The sequence below is a fragment of the Balaenoptera ricei genome, chromosome X (assembly GCF_028023285.1).
Source record: "Balaenoptera ricei isolate mBalRic1 chromosome X, mBalRic1.hap2, whole genome shotgun sequence".
Classification (NCBI taxonomy): Eukaryota; Metazoa; Chordata; class Mammalia; order Artiodactyla; family Balaenopteridae; genus Balaenoptera; species Balaenoptera ricei.
The window spans coordinates 20,417,639-20,431,517 of record NC_082660.1 but is presented as its reverse complement, the minus strand read 5'-3'; the positions used below and the strand labels follow the sequence as shown (position 1 = coordinate 20,431,517).

The 13,879-nt window shown below is 42.4% G+C and overlaps 1 protein-coding gene and 1 long non-coding RNA gene across 6 annotated transcripts in view; one reads left to right on the top strand and one right to left on the bottom strand.

The window, feature by feature from the left end:
* ACOT9 (acyl-CoA thioesterase 9) overlaps positions 1-13,879 on the top strand; it is a 77,915-nt gene that overhangs the window by 40,018 nt on the left and 24,018 nt on the right. For 3 of the 5 annotated variants that reach the window (XR_009500353.1, XR_009500352.1, XM_059911714.1), the window contains 4 exons: positions 5,262-5,359; positions 7,124-7,169; positions 9,405-9,575; positions 9,833-9,870. Coding sequence is in view for 3 of the 5 variants with exons in the window: in XM_059911714.1 (XP_059767697.1) it covers positions 5,262-5,359; positions 7,124-7,169; positions 9,405-9,575; positions 9,833-9,870 (353 nt within the window). In the remaining 2 variants the exon portion in view is untranslated. Of the gene's footprint in view, positions 1-278; positions 484-5,261; positions 5,360-6,529; positions 6,559-7,123; positions 7,170-9,404; positions 9,576-9,832; positions 9,871-13,879 lie in introns of those variants that run through there. The other 2 variants (XM_059911715.1, XM_059911717.1) reach the window with 2 other exon arrangements.
* Positions 8,105-9,472, bottom strand: LOC132357896 (uncharacterized). Its single transcript, XR_009500354.1, has 3 exons — positions 9,336-9,472; positions 8,889-8,952; positions 8,105-8,177 (listed from the first exon to the last, which is right to left on the bottom strand). It is a non-coding gene; the product is annotated as an uncharacterized LOC132357896 (long non-coding RNA).

The following is a 13,879-nucleotide window of genomic DNA, read 5'->3' as shown; positions in this document are numbered from 1 at the left end:
CAGAATCTCCATAGGGTGGGGCCCAGGCATCGGTATTTTGGAAAGCTGCCCAGAAGATTCCAACGTGCAGCTAAGGGCCGACCGGGAGCCAGGGCTTGGGGGTGAAGGTCGCGCAGCCTTCAGCGAAGCGGGATAACGGAGACAAGCTCCAAGGATGCGGCTGCACCTAGCCTCTAGTCACACCCCAGCGGTGCCGCCTGATGCATTTAATCAACAATGGGGGAGAGAGACTAACTCCAGCTTCTCGCCAAAGAGTGGGCCTTCATGCGCGGCGCGGCCCCGCCCCCGGGCAACGAGGCCCCGCCCCCGCCCGCGGCCGCGCTGCAAGGGTGCGGTCCTGGGGAGCAAGGTCTAGTCCGGATCCCGCGATCCCTCTCCCGCCTTCCATTGCCCCAACTTCCCTCCGCCGACCGGCGCGCGGGTCCCGGGTCTGTGGTCACGTGTGCGGCGGCGGGCAAGCGCCATGAGGCGGGCGGCGCTGCGGTAGGTAGCCGGGGGCCTGGCGGGGCGCGGGCCGGGGGGCGCCCATGCCCGCCCTCCGCGCTGCTAGCTGGCCCGGGCGGAAGGAGCGGGCCGCGGAGGGCGAAACTAGTGCCGGGGCTTTTGGGCAGAAAATAGGGCCGGGTGGGGAAGGGCGGCTGCCTACCGCGACCCCGCCGGCCTAGGGTGGGGCCCCGCGCCCCCCACCTTCGCGTGTTCTGGCCCGGAGTTTGATGTTAAAAGCGAAGCGGCCCTTTAAGGGAGGAAGTTGGGCGTTCCCTGAAATTCCTATCTCTTTGCTCATCAGGGGGGTGGTTTGGAGTTAGCCCCTTGTCGGAAAGCTAGTACTTAGGGTTGCACGTTCCTTTTCCGGCCCTCTGCCCTCCTTTGCAGAGCGTTTTAAAGGTTGAGTGCTTGACTGACTTGGACTCTGACTTAAGTGTGTTGTAATGTGGGTAGAGATTGCAGGGCGCCTTTTGGGCTTTCATGACCGCAGGACTGTGTGACCAGGGCCCCTGGTGCTGATTGCACTTTACTTTTACCGAGCAGCAAGGCCTGTAAGGCTAGGTGGGGGAGTGGTTTTGATTGGGCCCCTTTGACAAGGAGGATGCCTTTTTGGGTAAGTCATCATCCCAGCTTGTCCAGTTAAGGCGTAGGGCTTTAGACTCCAGGGCATGTCTGGCTCTCCCCCAACCCCCTTCACCGGAGCACTCCAGCTGTTCCAAGTTCTTTCTGCCTGGTTGGGTCCCAGGGGGCTCACCCCTGTTGCAGCTTCTGAATTCATCCCGCTATAGGTATGCCAGCCCCCCTGGTGTGGCCCACAGTGGTTCCGAGTGACAGTGATCCCCAGCAGTTCTCTTGGGGGCCCTGGATCTCTCTCATTGTCCCTGTGGACCTTGCTCTCAGTTGAAAAAGGTTCTCTGCGTCTCTCTGTCTCTCTCATTCTCTTATTTACTTTGTTATACTGTTTGAAGATGGGTTGAAGGTCATTACAAGAAGAGCCACAGTTGGATTTAGCTTGCATTGGACATGATGTGACAGGCCTTCTACAAGCTCCAGGGTTTTGTTCATGTGTCTTCTCCGAGGAAACCTTCCTTGGAAGTCCTCTGTCTTTGCCCTGAACTCCTTATAAACCTGTGGCTCATTTCCTTTGAGTCCTGTTGAACCTTAAGCAGGTATTCCATTAGTGTCTAGTGACAGAAAGAGTACATAAATGAATACAGACTGTCTGACATGATTAGGTTATTTGACTGGTGGGCAATCTTTGTACTTCTTTTTTCCCCCAACTCACAAAAGAGTCATCTGAATTTGTTTAGTCTCTAAATTGAGGCATTTCCCCAGAGTGGAGGGCATATGAGTGGCATTGCCTGTTTTGGTACTGAAAACTCTTCCCGGACACCCACCCTAAGCTTGGAACCCAAAACAGCTAAGACACTTACGATCACACCTTCATGCGACTTTTGTGACTCACTTGGCTAGCCATGGAGAGGTTGGGCTCCTTGGTCTCCTTTTATTGGAAAGGTTGAATCATGGAGTCCTAGGGCCTGACTGTAGAGGCCTCTTGACAGTTTCTTCTAAAGGCTTAGAGGATTTGCTGTAGGTGAAACTCCTGAGGGCTTATCAGGGAATAAGCCATTAACCCTGAGGTACTGAGGTGTTAAGCAGTGATTGAACCATTCTCCTGCTCCCTCCACCTCAGTGTTGCATATATAAAGGGAAGTAGCCTGAGACTGTGAAAAGAGCAGTTTCCTTACATGTATGGTGTGTATGAGGTGGGGAGGGATTAGAAGAACTGGGCTCTATCCAGTGTGCCAGTTGACAGGCAGGGGAAAAGTCATCTAATTCCTTTGGGCCTCAGTTTTTTCAGAAGGTTGGTCTGAATCACAATTTTTTAAATCTAGGGGCCCATGGGGGTGTCAAAAGGGAGTGGTCTGTGAACCAGCTGAAATAGTATATACCATTTTCTGTATCAATAAAAATGTATTCCCCCCCAACAACTACTGGGCATGAGGGTCCACAGGTTTCATCTGATTATCAGTAGGGATTATATCAAATTGTAGTGAAAAGTTACAATAAGCCAAATGTTCACAAGAGAATAGAAGTTTATTATACCAGTATATGATTAGTATAATCAACGATTTTATTGTTTTTAAATATATATTTTTTTAATAAATTTATATATTTATTTATTTATTTTTGGCACATTGGGTCTTCGTTGCTGTGCGTGGGTTTTCTCTAGTTGCGGCAAGCAGGGGCTACTCTTTGTTGCTGTGCGTGGGCTTCTCATTGCAGTGGCTTCTCTTGTTGCGGAGCACCGGCTCTAGGCGCGCGGGCTTCAGTAGTTGTGGCTCACGGGCTCCAGTAGTTGTGGCTCACGGGCTCAGTAGTTGTGGCTTATGGGCTTTAGTAGTTGAGGCATGCGGGCTCTAGAGCACAGGCTCAGTAGTTGTGGCGCACAGGCTTAGCTGCTCCATGGCATATGGGATCTTCCCGGACCAGGGCTCGAACCCGTGTCCCCTGCATTGGCAGGCGGATTCCCAGCCACTGTGCCACCAGGGAAGCCCTAATCAATGATTTTAAAAAAAGCACTCACATTAGGCCTTTGCTGTGTTACAGGGATATGTTTTCAAATTTATTATGGCAGTATGCAACCAACAGGGCTGCAGGACCACAGTTTTCCAAATAATTTGGCCCAAGTGTTTCTCTGTATTCATCAACTCCCTCTTTACTATCTCCGTTTGAGTCTCCATTCAGAGATGGTCCGTTATAGTGCCTGGCTTATTTCCAAATTTCTGGTCATTTTTGACTTTTAGGGGAGACTTTGGAGAAGCATGCCTTTCTAGAATAGAGTTTTTTTTTTTAAGTATTTTTTTTTGGCTGCGTTGGGTCTTCGTTGCTGCACACAGGCTTTCTTTAGTTGCTGTGAGAGGGGGCTACTCTTCGTTGTGGTGGGATCTTCCTGGACCAGGGCTCAAACCCGCGTCCCCTGCATTGGCAGGCGGATTCTTAACCACTGTGCCACCAGGGGAGTCCCCATGGTCAGGCTCTTAACCTCTGTATACTACACTGCTTTTCACTCAGGCAGGATGGGATGATTTTCATCACTTTTCAGAAAATGCTGCTTCTTAAGGAACAAAACAGAAATGCTTGTATATATGTGTATTTACCCAAATATGTGAGATCAGTTTTACAGCTCCTGTTAGTTTGTGATGAGTATTCACAATATTTAGCCATTCAGAGTCAGATCTCATTTCTTATATTGAGATCATCTACTGCAACTATTATTATTGCTAATTAATGTATCGAGGGCATTATTTTTCTGCTCTTTCAGCTAATAGTAGCAATGGAAGATTTTAGCTTTTTCCAGTGTGCTTTTTAAAACCTGATATATTCAGTTGCAGAACGATAGTTTCTGAGATGGCAGAAGGAAGGACCACATGCTCTTGTTTCCTTCAGTGAGGGATTTGAACCTACAGAAAATACATAAAATGAAATAGTGAAAAAGAAAAAAGTTTAACTCATGTTCTGAGAAAATGCAAATTAGAAGGTCAAGAACAAGAAGACTGAAATATTAATTCACATATAAAAGTACATAAATGGAAAATTTATTGTGAAAAAATAAACCACAACTATGTAAGATAGAGGCTTGTTAGCTGTGTGACTGGAGAATAAACACAAAACCAAAACCCCAAATGCTTTAGGAAGTATTCCAGTCTTAGTGAACCAGCAGGGATTGTATCAGGGCCAGTGTGATGAGTGGCTGGCTAAGGAGTTGAATTAGCCAGTGAGCATGTGCTGCTATTTTTGTGTTCTTTGCAGTTAGAGTAGTTGACTTGGTGAAAGGACCAGGATTTGTTCTAGTAGGACAAGTATCAAAACTACTTGTAGATGTTACCAAATATTTTTACTCAGAGACTCTTCCTGAATGCTGTAATTCAGAAGAGAAATCTATAATAAATTTGGGCTCTAAAGAAAATTTAAAGTATGCTTTTTAAAAATAGGTTAGTCATCATTGGACCTGGCATTAGGTAGTAAGAATTTACTAGTCACTTGAGCTAGAATGAGTAAGAGTATCTGGGGTTCTCTACCTTTTCAATGCCTTGCCTTCTTCCACTGTGCTCTCAACAGATCAGTTTGTCAGTCCCTGATACTATACGTGTGTTATCCCTGATAGGATAGTGTGTGGTTAGGAGTCAACAGTTAAGCAATAGTGAGCCAAAATCAAGTTAAACAACTTATTTTGGGAGAACAGTTTCGGCGCATTGGGGTAAATAGCTTTGACTTTATTCCATTGGGGAGTAGGAAATTTCTGCCTAGGTCCAATAAATACTCTCTTTGAGTAACCCTGGAAAGGGTTAATTCTGTTTTCAAAGTTGATTGACTTATAATTGGGTTTAGCTTATTTATTGAGGAAGTATGGTATGACAATGAAATAAATGTTCATAATTAGTTTACTCAGCTGTTTACCAAATTGATTCTGGGTTTCTGAAGCTAATAAGAATAAATCCATTAAACCTGGTTGATATCTTTTATTTATTTTGTAGATCATTACCTAATTCGTCTCTGCTCTCAAGAAATGTTTACTCTTATTGGAGAGATGATTTACGGAGTAGCCTCATGTGCAAATATACATACGCTTGAGAAACATGTACAGACCCTATAAGACAGTATTTACTAAGGATGTGGGATGGCTGAGTGCTCTGGAGGAGGCACAGGTCTTTGGGGTTGCCAGGGAAGAAGTCATGGAACCTTCTCGAAGCGTGTTTCATCTTGTTTTGTAGGCTTTGTACCCTGAGCAAAGGGCTGCTTGCTCCCAGCAGAGGACTGACTCAAGGATCTCAGAATCCCGAGAAACAGAGAGTCTTCCACATTCATGAAGGCAAGCATGGGTGTTTACCTTTTAGGCCTATGTGGGGGGAAAACCCTGTTTTATTTACGAAGCATGTAGATAGACAGTTTAGGGCAAATGAGGCATACTAAAGGTAGATCTTTCATAAACTTCTCACTTAGAAAATGACCAGGATAGCTTTGGGTAGAAATCACATACAGTACTTGAGCTTTGGTTCCTGGGAGCCTTGGGGACTGAGCTCTTTTAGTTAAATGATTTCTGCTTCCTTTGTGTAGGTACTGAAGTGGAAGGCATGGAAAAAAGAGATCTAATGCATAAGCAAGAGACAGGCCCTTCAGTTGTACCAACTAAACGCTCCTAGTCCGTAGTTTTGTTAGAGGGACCCTGTTAATTGAAGTTAATTTCAGTAACTAATCCATATGCAAACTATGGATGTCTTTGTCAATGTAGGAATATTCATTATCATGAAAACTGGGACTTGTTTAAAGGATCCAAATAAATATATATGTATATATATAATTTAAAATTCTGCTTTGTTTCTTGGCCCTCAACACCTGCCTTTCTTCTTACACTGATTATGAACTAGTAATAATCATTTTATGTCACTGAGCATCAGTAGTCTGTGTACTACTTGGGATACTTTCTGTCCATTCTTTTATTCAAGGAGCTCAGGAGGAAAAAAAATCAGAAATAAGACTAATTTACTAATGGATATTTTTGGTGCAGTACTACTCTATGATTTCATTGTAATTAGAGTTTGCACCTAATTTATGGTATATAACAATTGTGGGTTTTTTTTTTTTCCTTTGGCCGTGGCTTGCAGGATCTTAGCTCCTTGACCAGGGATTGAACCCTGGCCCTGGCAGTGAAAGTGCCAAGTCCTAACCACTGGACCACCAGGGAATTCCCTATAACAATTGATAGAAAAATCAACCACTTTTTCATGAAAATTAAGATGTATGTTCATCTAACCATATTTGGTTTTGATCAAATATTTAGTTGTTGAAGGACCAAGGATTGCTATAGTTAATTTTCTGTAACCCGAATATGTATTTTAAAATGCTAGAAAAAAACACATGAACTCAAAACATTATTTAAAATCCTATAGATTTATTTTTTAGTATTGACTTACTACTGCTTATCTAATTTATTTCCCCTTTATCCATATAGCATGTTCACCAATACATGTGAATCATGGTGTGTGTGGTAATTAGTATCAATTTTTTTTTGTAAGTGCTTAAATTTTTTTTTCGCACTAATTCATTCTTGCACTTTTGGGCAATGGGCATTAACTAAACTTAAACTGCTTTTTTTTGCCTTGCCTTTTTTGCTTCATTTTTCTTGCCTCAACTTTTCTAACATTTAGGGTAGTATAAATATATGAGAAATCAATTAGAGTGAGATTCAAATTTTGATATTAGTCTTAGTCCCACTGCCTATAAGAAGATAGGCAGGGATTCTGTTCATAATATCTCCATCATAAAGGGACTCCTGCCAACACTGATACAGCCCCAGCAGATGAATAATTGGAGTTATCCTTTTTTGCTTATTTATATAAATCCCAGTGATTGACACAAGGATATTCTTTTCTGCACTAAGGAGACAATAGTTGTTTCAAGTTTTCGGGAAGCAAAGGCCTGATCCCTTCCCTGAGCTGTTTGTTTTGTGGCATTAAATGGAAATTCATGGATCTTTGAAGCTTTTGAGTGCATGAATCGCTTTTCGTAGTTCGTTGCCATAATCCATTTCTCACTTTCTTTGTTTCATGGAATGACCTCTTTATTTTTGTTTCAGTTCGAGATAAGTTGCGGGAGATAGTAGGAGCATCCACAAACTGGAGGTACGTGCTCTGTGTTTATTCGTTCTTCTATCCCTAAGCGGTGTGCTAGGCTGTGTTTAGGCTCAGTTGATGGTCCCACTGTAGGAATGGGGGGAACCCTTTGTTCAGAAATGGGTTGAGAATTTTTTTTACTTGGGGGAGAAGATCAACATTCCAACATACTCATCAGTTGATGCTTTGTTGTCGTAAAATCATGTAATTTACACGTACTCTGCATTTTTCAAAGTGTATTCAGGAGTATTACCTCACTGATTCTCAGTGAAACTTGTGACGTGCTTATGACATATGTTCCTATTCCTTTTTTGCACATGATGAGATTGAAACTCAGACATTGAGTGATTGAGTACCAGGTTTGGGACTTGAACCCAAGTTTCCTGGTTTTTCTATTTCATGCACCCTGACTCCTTTACTGCTTCTTGTTAGATCACAATTAACCAGGCCTCCCATACAATCTTTCTCTTTTCTCTTAGTATTTCCCTGCTGTAAAATAGGATAATATCCCTCTTGGTGCATAGAATTTTGAGGCTAAAATGAGATAAAAAGAAAAAGCACAATAACAGTAATCTATTTGGTATAAAAATTATCTAATGACTTCTTTTTTTTTTTTTAACAAATTAGACTTTTTTTTTAAAAGATCAAATTTATAGAGAGAATGTTTTGCTTATCTCTTTTAAATTTTATTTATTTATTTATTTATTTATGGCTGTGTTGGGTCTTCGTTTCTGTGCGAGGGCTTTCTCCAGTTGTGGCAAGTGGGGACCACTCTTCATCGCAGTGCACGGGCCTCTCACTATCGCGGCCTCTCTTGTTGCGGAGCACAGGCTCCAGACGCGCAGGCTCAGTAATTGTGGCTCACGGGCCCAGCCGCTCCGCGGCATGTGGGATCCTCCGGGACCAGGGCTCGAACCCGTGTCTCCGGCATTGGCAGGCGGATTCTTAACCACTGCGCCACCAGGGAAGCCCCCTAATGACTTCTTTTTATCTCTTTATATGAAAAATTTCAGTTTTCTGAAAAGTAGAAGAAATGAATACCTTTGTTCCCACTATCTGAATTGGATACTTATGAACATTTTTCCAGATTTGCCAATATACATATACTGGCTAAACTATAAAGGTATCATGACACTTCAGCTCCAGTTATATTCCAATACATCTCTAATAAATAAATATATTTTCCTATGTAACAAAATCAGCAGTCATGCATCTCCAACAAATAAGATATTCTCTTACATAATGAAATTGGCAGTAATTACCTAATAGCATATTATTTACCCATATTCAGAATTCCTCAATTGTTCCCCGCATATCTTTTATAGCTTTTTAAAAAAAATCAAGATCTGGTAAACAATTGCATATTGCATTTCGTGGTTATGACTCTTTAGTCTCCCCTAATCTAGGATAATAGTTATCCCTCCCTTCTTTTCTTTTTCCTCATGAGCTTGATTTTAAAGAGGCCAAGCCATGTGTCTTGTTGAATGTTCCACATTGTGGATTTACCTGGTGCCATTTAACTTGTTCGTCAGTTCCCTCCCTATATTTTTGTAGGCTACACTTTTCTGGCAATAATACTTCATAAGTAAAGCTTAGAAAGACAGCTTAATTAGTGATATTGTCAACATTTTAGCTCCCTATCCCCTTGTCTCTCTCTTTTCTTCCACCTTAATCGTCTCTTCTTTTTCTTCCCTTTCTGTCTCCTTTTCATGTTCTCTTCCTCTTTACCTTTTGCTCTGCCTTCCAAACTTCTTTTGGATATACTCCATTTTTCCTCCTCTGTCTCTCTTTCCTGAAATTGAAGGCAGAGAGAGAGAGAGCTGGGGCACAGAGAATACGAGACTTGTCAAGGTGAGAAACGGGAATATGGAGTTCAGTGGCTATGTTGTTCTTTAGTGTAGATATATATATACGTACATATATTTACACTCTATTATGTCCATTTCTGTATTTTTAATTTCATTTCAAAGATTCTATTCTTTGAATACACTTTTTGATGAGGGTGAATATATAGTTCATTTGGATATATCTATATCACTTATAAGTGTATTTTTCTTATCTACTAGCCTGAGAAATTTTTGATTTCACCAAGTGGCAGGTAGGAAGGGAGGGAAGGAAAAGGAGATGAGGTAGGTCCAGACCTGCTCTTTCCTCTTTTGATGGTGTCTGACTGACCTGTACGTCACTGGAGTTGGGGGATAGCACTGTCCTATGTTTTATGAAGCTTGTGTCCTTTCTTCTCAGAGACCACGTGAAAGCAATGGAGGAAAGAAAATTACTTCATAGTTTTTTGGCTACGTCACAGAAAGGACTGCCACCTAGGAGAATGAAAGACAGTTACATTGAAGTTCTCTTACCTTTGGGCAGTCAGCCTGAATTACGAGAGAAATATTTGACTGTTCAAAACACTGTAAGGTAACACGGCACTATTTCTGTTTGTGTCATTTGTTTTTATTTTATTTCCTTTCTTTATTACAACTTTGAGATATAATTCACACATCATACTGTTCACTTATTTAAAGTGTGTGATTCTCTGGTTTTTCGTATATTTAGAGAGTTGTGCTACCATCACCATAATCAATTTTAGTAGATATTTATCACCCCATAGTGTTATTTTTTTTAAAGGGTGATCATTATGATTTCATTTCATCACAGTTTTCTTTATTTCACAGGTTTGGCAGGATTCTTGAGGATCTTGACAGCTTAGGAGGTACTGATATTTTAGTATTTTTAAACTGGTACTTACAGTAATACATTGAATCCTCTGGCTGGAAAGGGTCTTTTTATTCTTTAACTTGCACAGATGGAGATATTCTAAACGAGCAGAAAAAGAAGGGCATCTACTACTTCTGAATTGTCATAATTATTTAAGTAAATTTACCGAAAAGTTGCAGAGTACAAAGAGTTGTTCTCCCCTGAATCATGTGAGAGTATGTTGCTGACACGATGCACATCACCCCCAAATATTTTCACGTGTATTTCCTACAAACAAGGACATTCTCCTTCATAACCACAATATAACCCTCAAAATCAATAACTTAACACTGATATTTAGACAGTCTAATCCTCAGACCCCATTCAACTTTGGCCAGAGGTCCTTTATAGCAGAAGGATCCAGTTCTGGATCCAGTTCTGAATCACATGTTGCATTTAGTTGTTGTGTCAGGGATAGTTCCTCAGTCTTTCCCTGACTTTAATGACCTTGATACTTTTGAAGGTTATGGGCCAGTTCTTTTGTGGAATTTCTCTCAATTCGGGTATGTTTGATGCTTCCCCAAAGTTAGATTTGGGACATGCATCTTTGGCAGGAGTGTCCACAGAAGGTGGACTGTGTTTTTATTGCATCTTAGCAGGTAGTGCATAATTCTAATTTGTCCCATTACTGTGATGTTAACTTTGATTCCTTGATGAAGGTGGTGTCTTCCAGGCTTCTTTGCTGTAAAGTTACTCTTTTCCCCTTTGTAATTAATAAGTACCTTGTAGGGAGGTACTTTGAGACCTTGTAAATATCCCATTCTTCATTAGACTTTTATCAATTACTTTAAAATCAGTATGGACTCAGGGATTCCTATTTTACTGAATGGATTATAATATATTTCTATCATCTGTTTTGATGCTCAACTTGTCCCAGGACTGCCCTTCATTCTTCTTGCTGGCTTCTGTGGATTTTTTTTGGCTGTGTCCCCATCATTCTTTGAGCACTTCCTCACTTTCTGGCGGAACATTTCTAGGCTCATTTGTACTTTCCCTGCCCTAGTCCTGGAATCAGCCAAATCTCTGAGGAGCCCTGATTCTTTTTAATGAGAATGATATTTAGAAACCAAGATCTGGGTGCTGGGAGTTGTCATTGTTGCTGGGGTATCACTATTCCTCTGTGCTTTCAGTGGATGAGCTGGGGAATATATGCACGTACATGTACATTTACATCTATACATGCCTGCCTGTATGTGTATTCCTTCCTTCCTTCCTCTCTCCCTCCCTCCTTTCCTTCCTCCCTCCCTGTCTCTCCCTCCTTATCTGTCTACCTACCTACCTGTCTGTCTGTCTGTCTATCTATAGGAACCCTGGGTTCATACTGATAGTTCCAATTCTAATTCAACCACAGGTTCATTCTTAATTCCTCCCTTTTCTCATTTGTAATTCCCTTCTCCAGCTGGCTCCATTATCTGTAGTACATTTACTTATTTGATCAGTTCCCCTGTATGTAGCCAATTTCATATTGCCGCCACCCCGAAATCCTCATGGACGCTCCCCTCACCTCAGTGGGATTCTGCTCCATCCCAGGTCCCCCTCGTCATTGTGCTCGGGGCTGCGGCATGCTGGGCCATCTCGCTCATTGCCTCCCTGCATGTCTTCCTGACCCCTCTTGGGCTTTAGCACCCGACTCTGGGCTATCTATCTTGCTTGCTCCTATGTAATGGCTTTTGGACTGAACTGTTGGGAAAGGGTTTAAAAAAAGGCTCTAATAATCTTTAAAATAGAGACACAAATCCATTGTTAGGCTTACGGCTAGCTACGTTTTTCTTCAGATTAAATAAACCTGCTTTAAAATTCTTATTGGCCTTTTAAAAAAAAATCACACACACACAGAGACACACACACACAGACACACACACAGACACAGACACACACACACACACACACACACACACACACTTGACTTTGGTTTACTTAGGTGTCCCTAAATATACACACTCCCCTGCCACTACCCTGTTTTTCTTCATCACCTCCTGTTGATGGCCAGGCCCTTTCACCTGTTCACTTGATTCTATTCCTTCCATTTCTTCAAGGAACTTGCCTTATCACGTAACCTGAAGATATGTCCCTCATATCTCAAGCCTTTTCTCAACCTCGCTTTTCCCTTAACTTCTAAACATATTCAAGGCTCTTGCATCTTACAATGAAAAATAGGTAAAATCTCCTTCCCTTATAACACTCTCCAGTTTTCTTTCTCTCTCACTGTAGAGCTAACTTTGTGTTCTGGCTTCTGCTCCTCCGTGTCATTGAGCTGATTGTGCCAGACTCTCCACTGTCCCCCTTACTGTGTGATCTCGTGGGTGCTTCTCAGGGTTTACCTGACGCCTTTGAAGCTCCTAATGATGTCAAACTCACCCTTGGGCTTTGGTGACATTTCCTCCTGCCTCTCAGGCTGCTACTTCCCAGTCTCCTTTGTGGATTCCTCTTTCTCTGTTGATCCTTTAAATGTCACTTATCTTCAGGGTTTTGTCTTCTGCCCTTTTTGTTGTTGGGATCTGCACTTTCTCTATAAATAATCTTCAATCCCAGTGCTTCAGTTGCTCTCAGTATGTGGAATACTTAAGAAGCTACATTTCCTGGCCTGCTTTGTGAGTTGCAGACCAGTTTGTCCTCCTGCCTACTGGCCATCTTCATTTGGATGTGCCATGGACTTCTCAAATTCAACATGTTGAAAACAGTCCATTCTGCTCTCCCTGTGCTGTATTCTCTTTCTCAGTGAATGGTACACCATCTTCACTCATGCAAGTTAGAAACCTGAGTTAATTCAAGTCTTGTCAAGCCTGCCTTCTTCTTAGCTCTTGCATCTTTTCTCTTGTCTTCATTTCCACTAATGCTGTGGAAGGTCAAACACTTAGGATTTCTTTTCTGGGTACCACAAGTTTTTTGAATGGAGTTTCTTGCCTTTTGCCCCTCATCTCCCCAGTACATCCTTCAGCAGGTGCATGGATGAAAGGGTTTATTGTTACTCAACAAATAATTATTGAGCACAGACCCTGTCCTGAGGGTTGATGATAAAAAATTTGTTCTTAATAAATTTATTTATTCTTTTTTTTTTTTGGCTGCGTTGGGTCTTCGTTGCTGCGCACGGGCTTCCTCTAGTTGCAGCGAGCAGGGGCTACTCTTTGTTGAGGTGTGCGGGCTTCCCATTGGGGTGGCTTGTCTTTGTTGAGGAGCATGGGCTCTAGGCGTGTGGGCTTCAGTAGTTGTGGCACGCAGGCTCAGTAGTTGTGGCTCACAGGCTCTAGAGTGCAGGCTCAGTAGTTGTGGCGCACGGGCTTAGTTGCTCCATGGCATGTGGGATCTTCCCAGACCGGGGCTCGAACCCGTGTCCCCTGCTTTGGCAGGAGGATGCTTAACCACTGTGCCACCAGGGAAGTCCCGATGATACAAATTTGAATGAATCATAGGGCAAGCAGGGAGACCACTAAAGAAGTACAGTACGATTTTAAATGAGTTGATATTTGTAAGGTACATAGAACCATGCTTCGCACCTTTAAATGCTTGTTAAAATATGGAAAGTACACAGATAACCACAGGGTGGTGTAGGAGCTGAGGGTGATATAGGGAAGGAGGGAGAACTCTGAGCCAAATAATAGCTTCATGATTAGGAAAGAGTCAAGAGGAAAACAGGTAGCTGAGCCCTTGTGATTTGTTTCTCTTTTTTGAAGATGTCTGATGCTGTCAGACTCATGTGCTGGGGTCTTTTTCTGATTTAGGCACCGTGCCTCTGTTGAGTAGTAATAAGCCACCTGGCGGGCCTGGGCTTTGGGCTTCAGTTTCCTCACCAAATCTAAAATTGAACAGACAGTCAGAGTAGAGGATTCCCAGATCTCTTCAATGTATAAAAAAGTGTTTGGTTCTAGGAAAAGACCATAGTGGAATATGGAGGATTAGGTCTTCAAAACCAGACAAGACTTTTTATGGATTTCAGGGAGTAAATTGCGAATGTTAAAAAATAATTT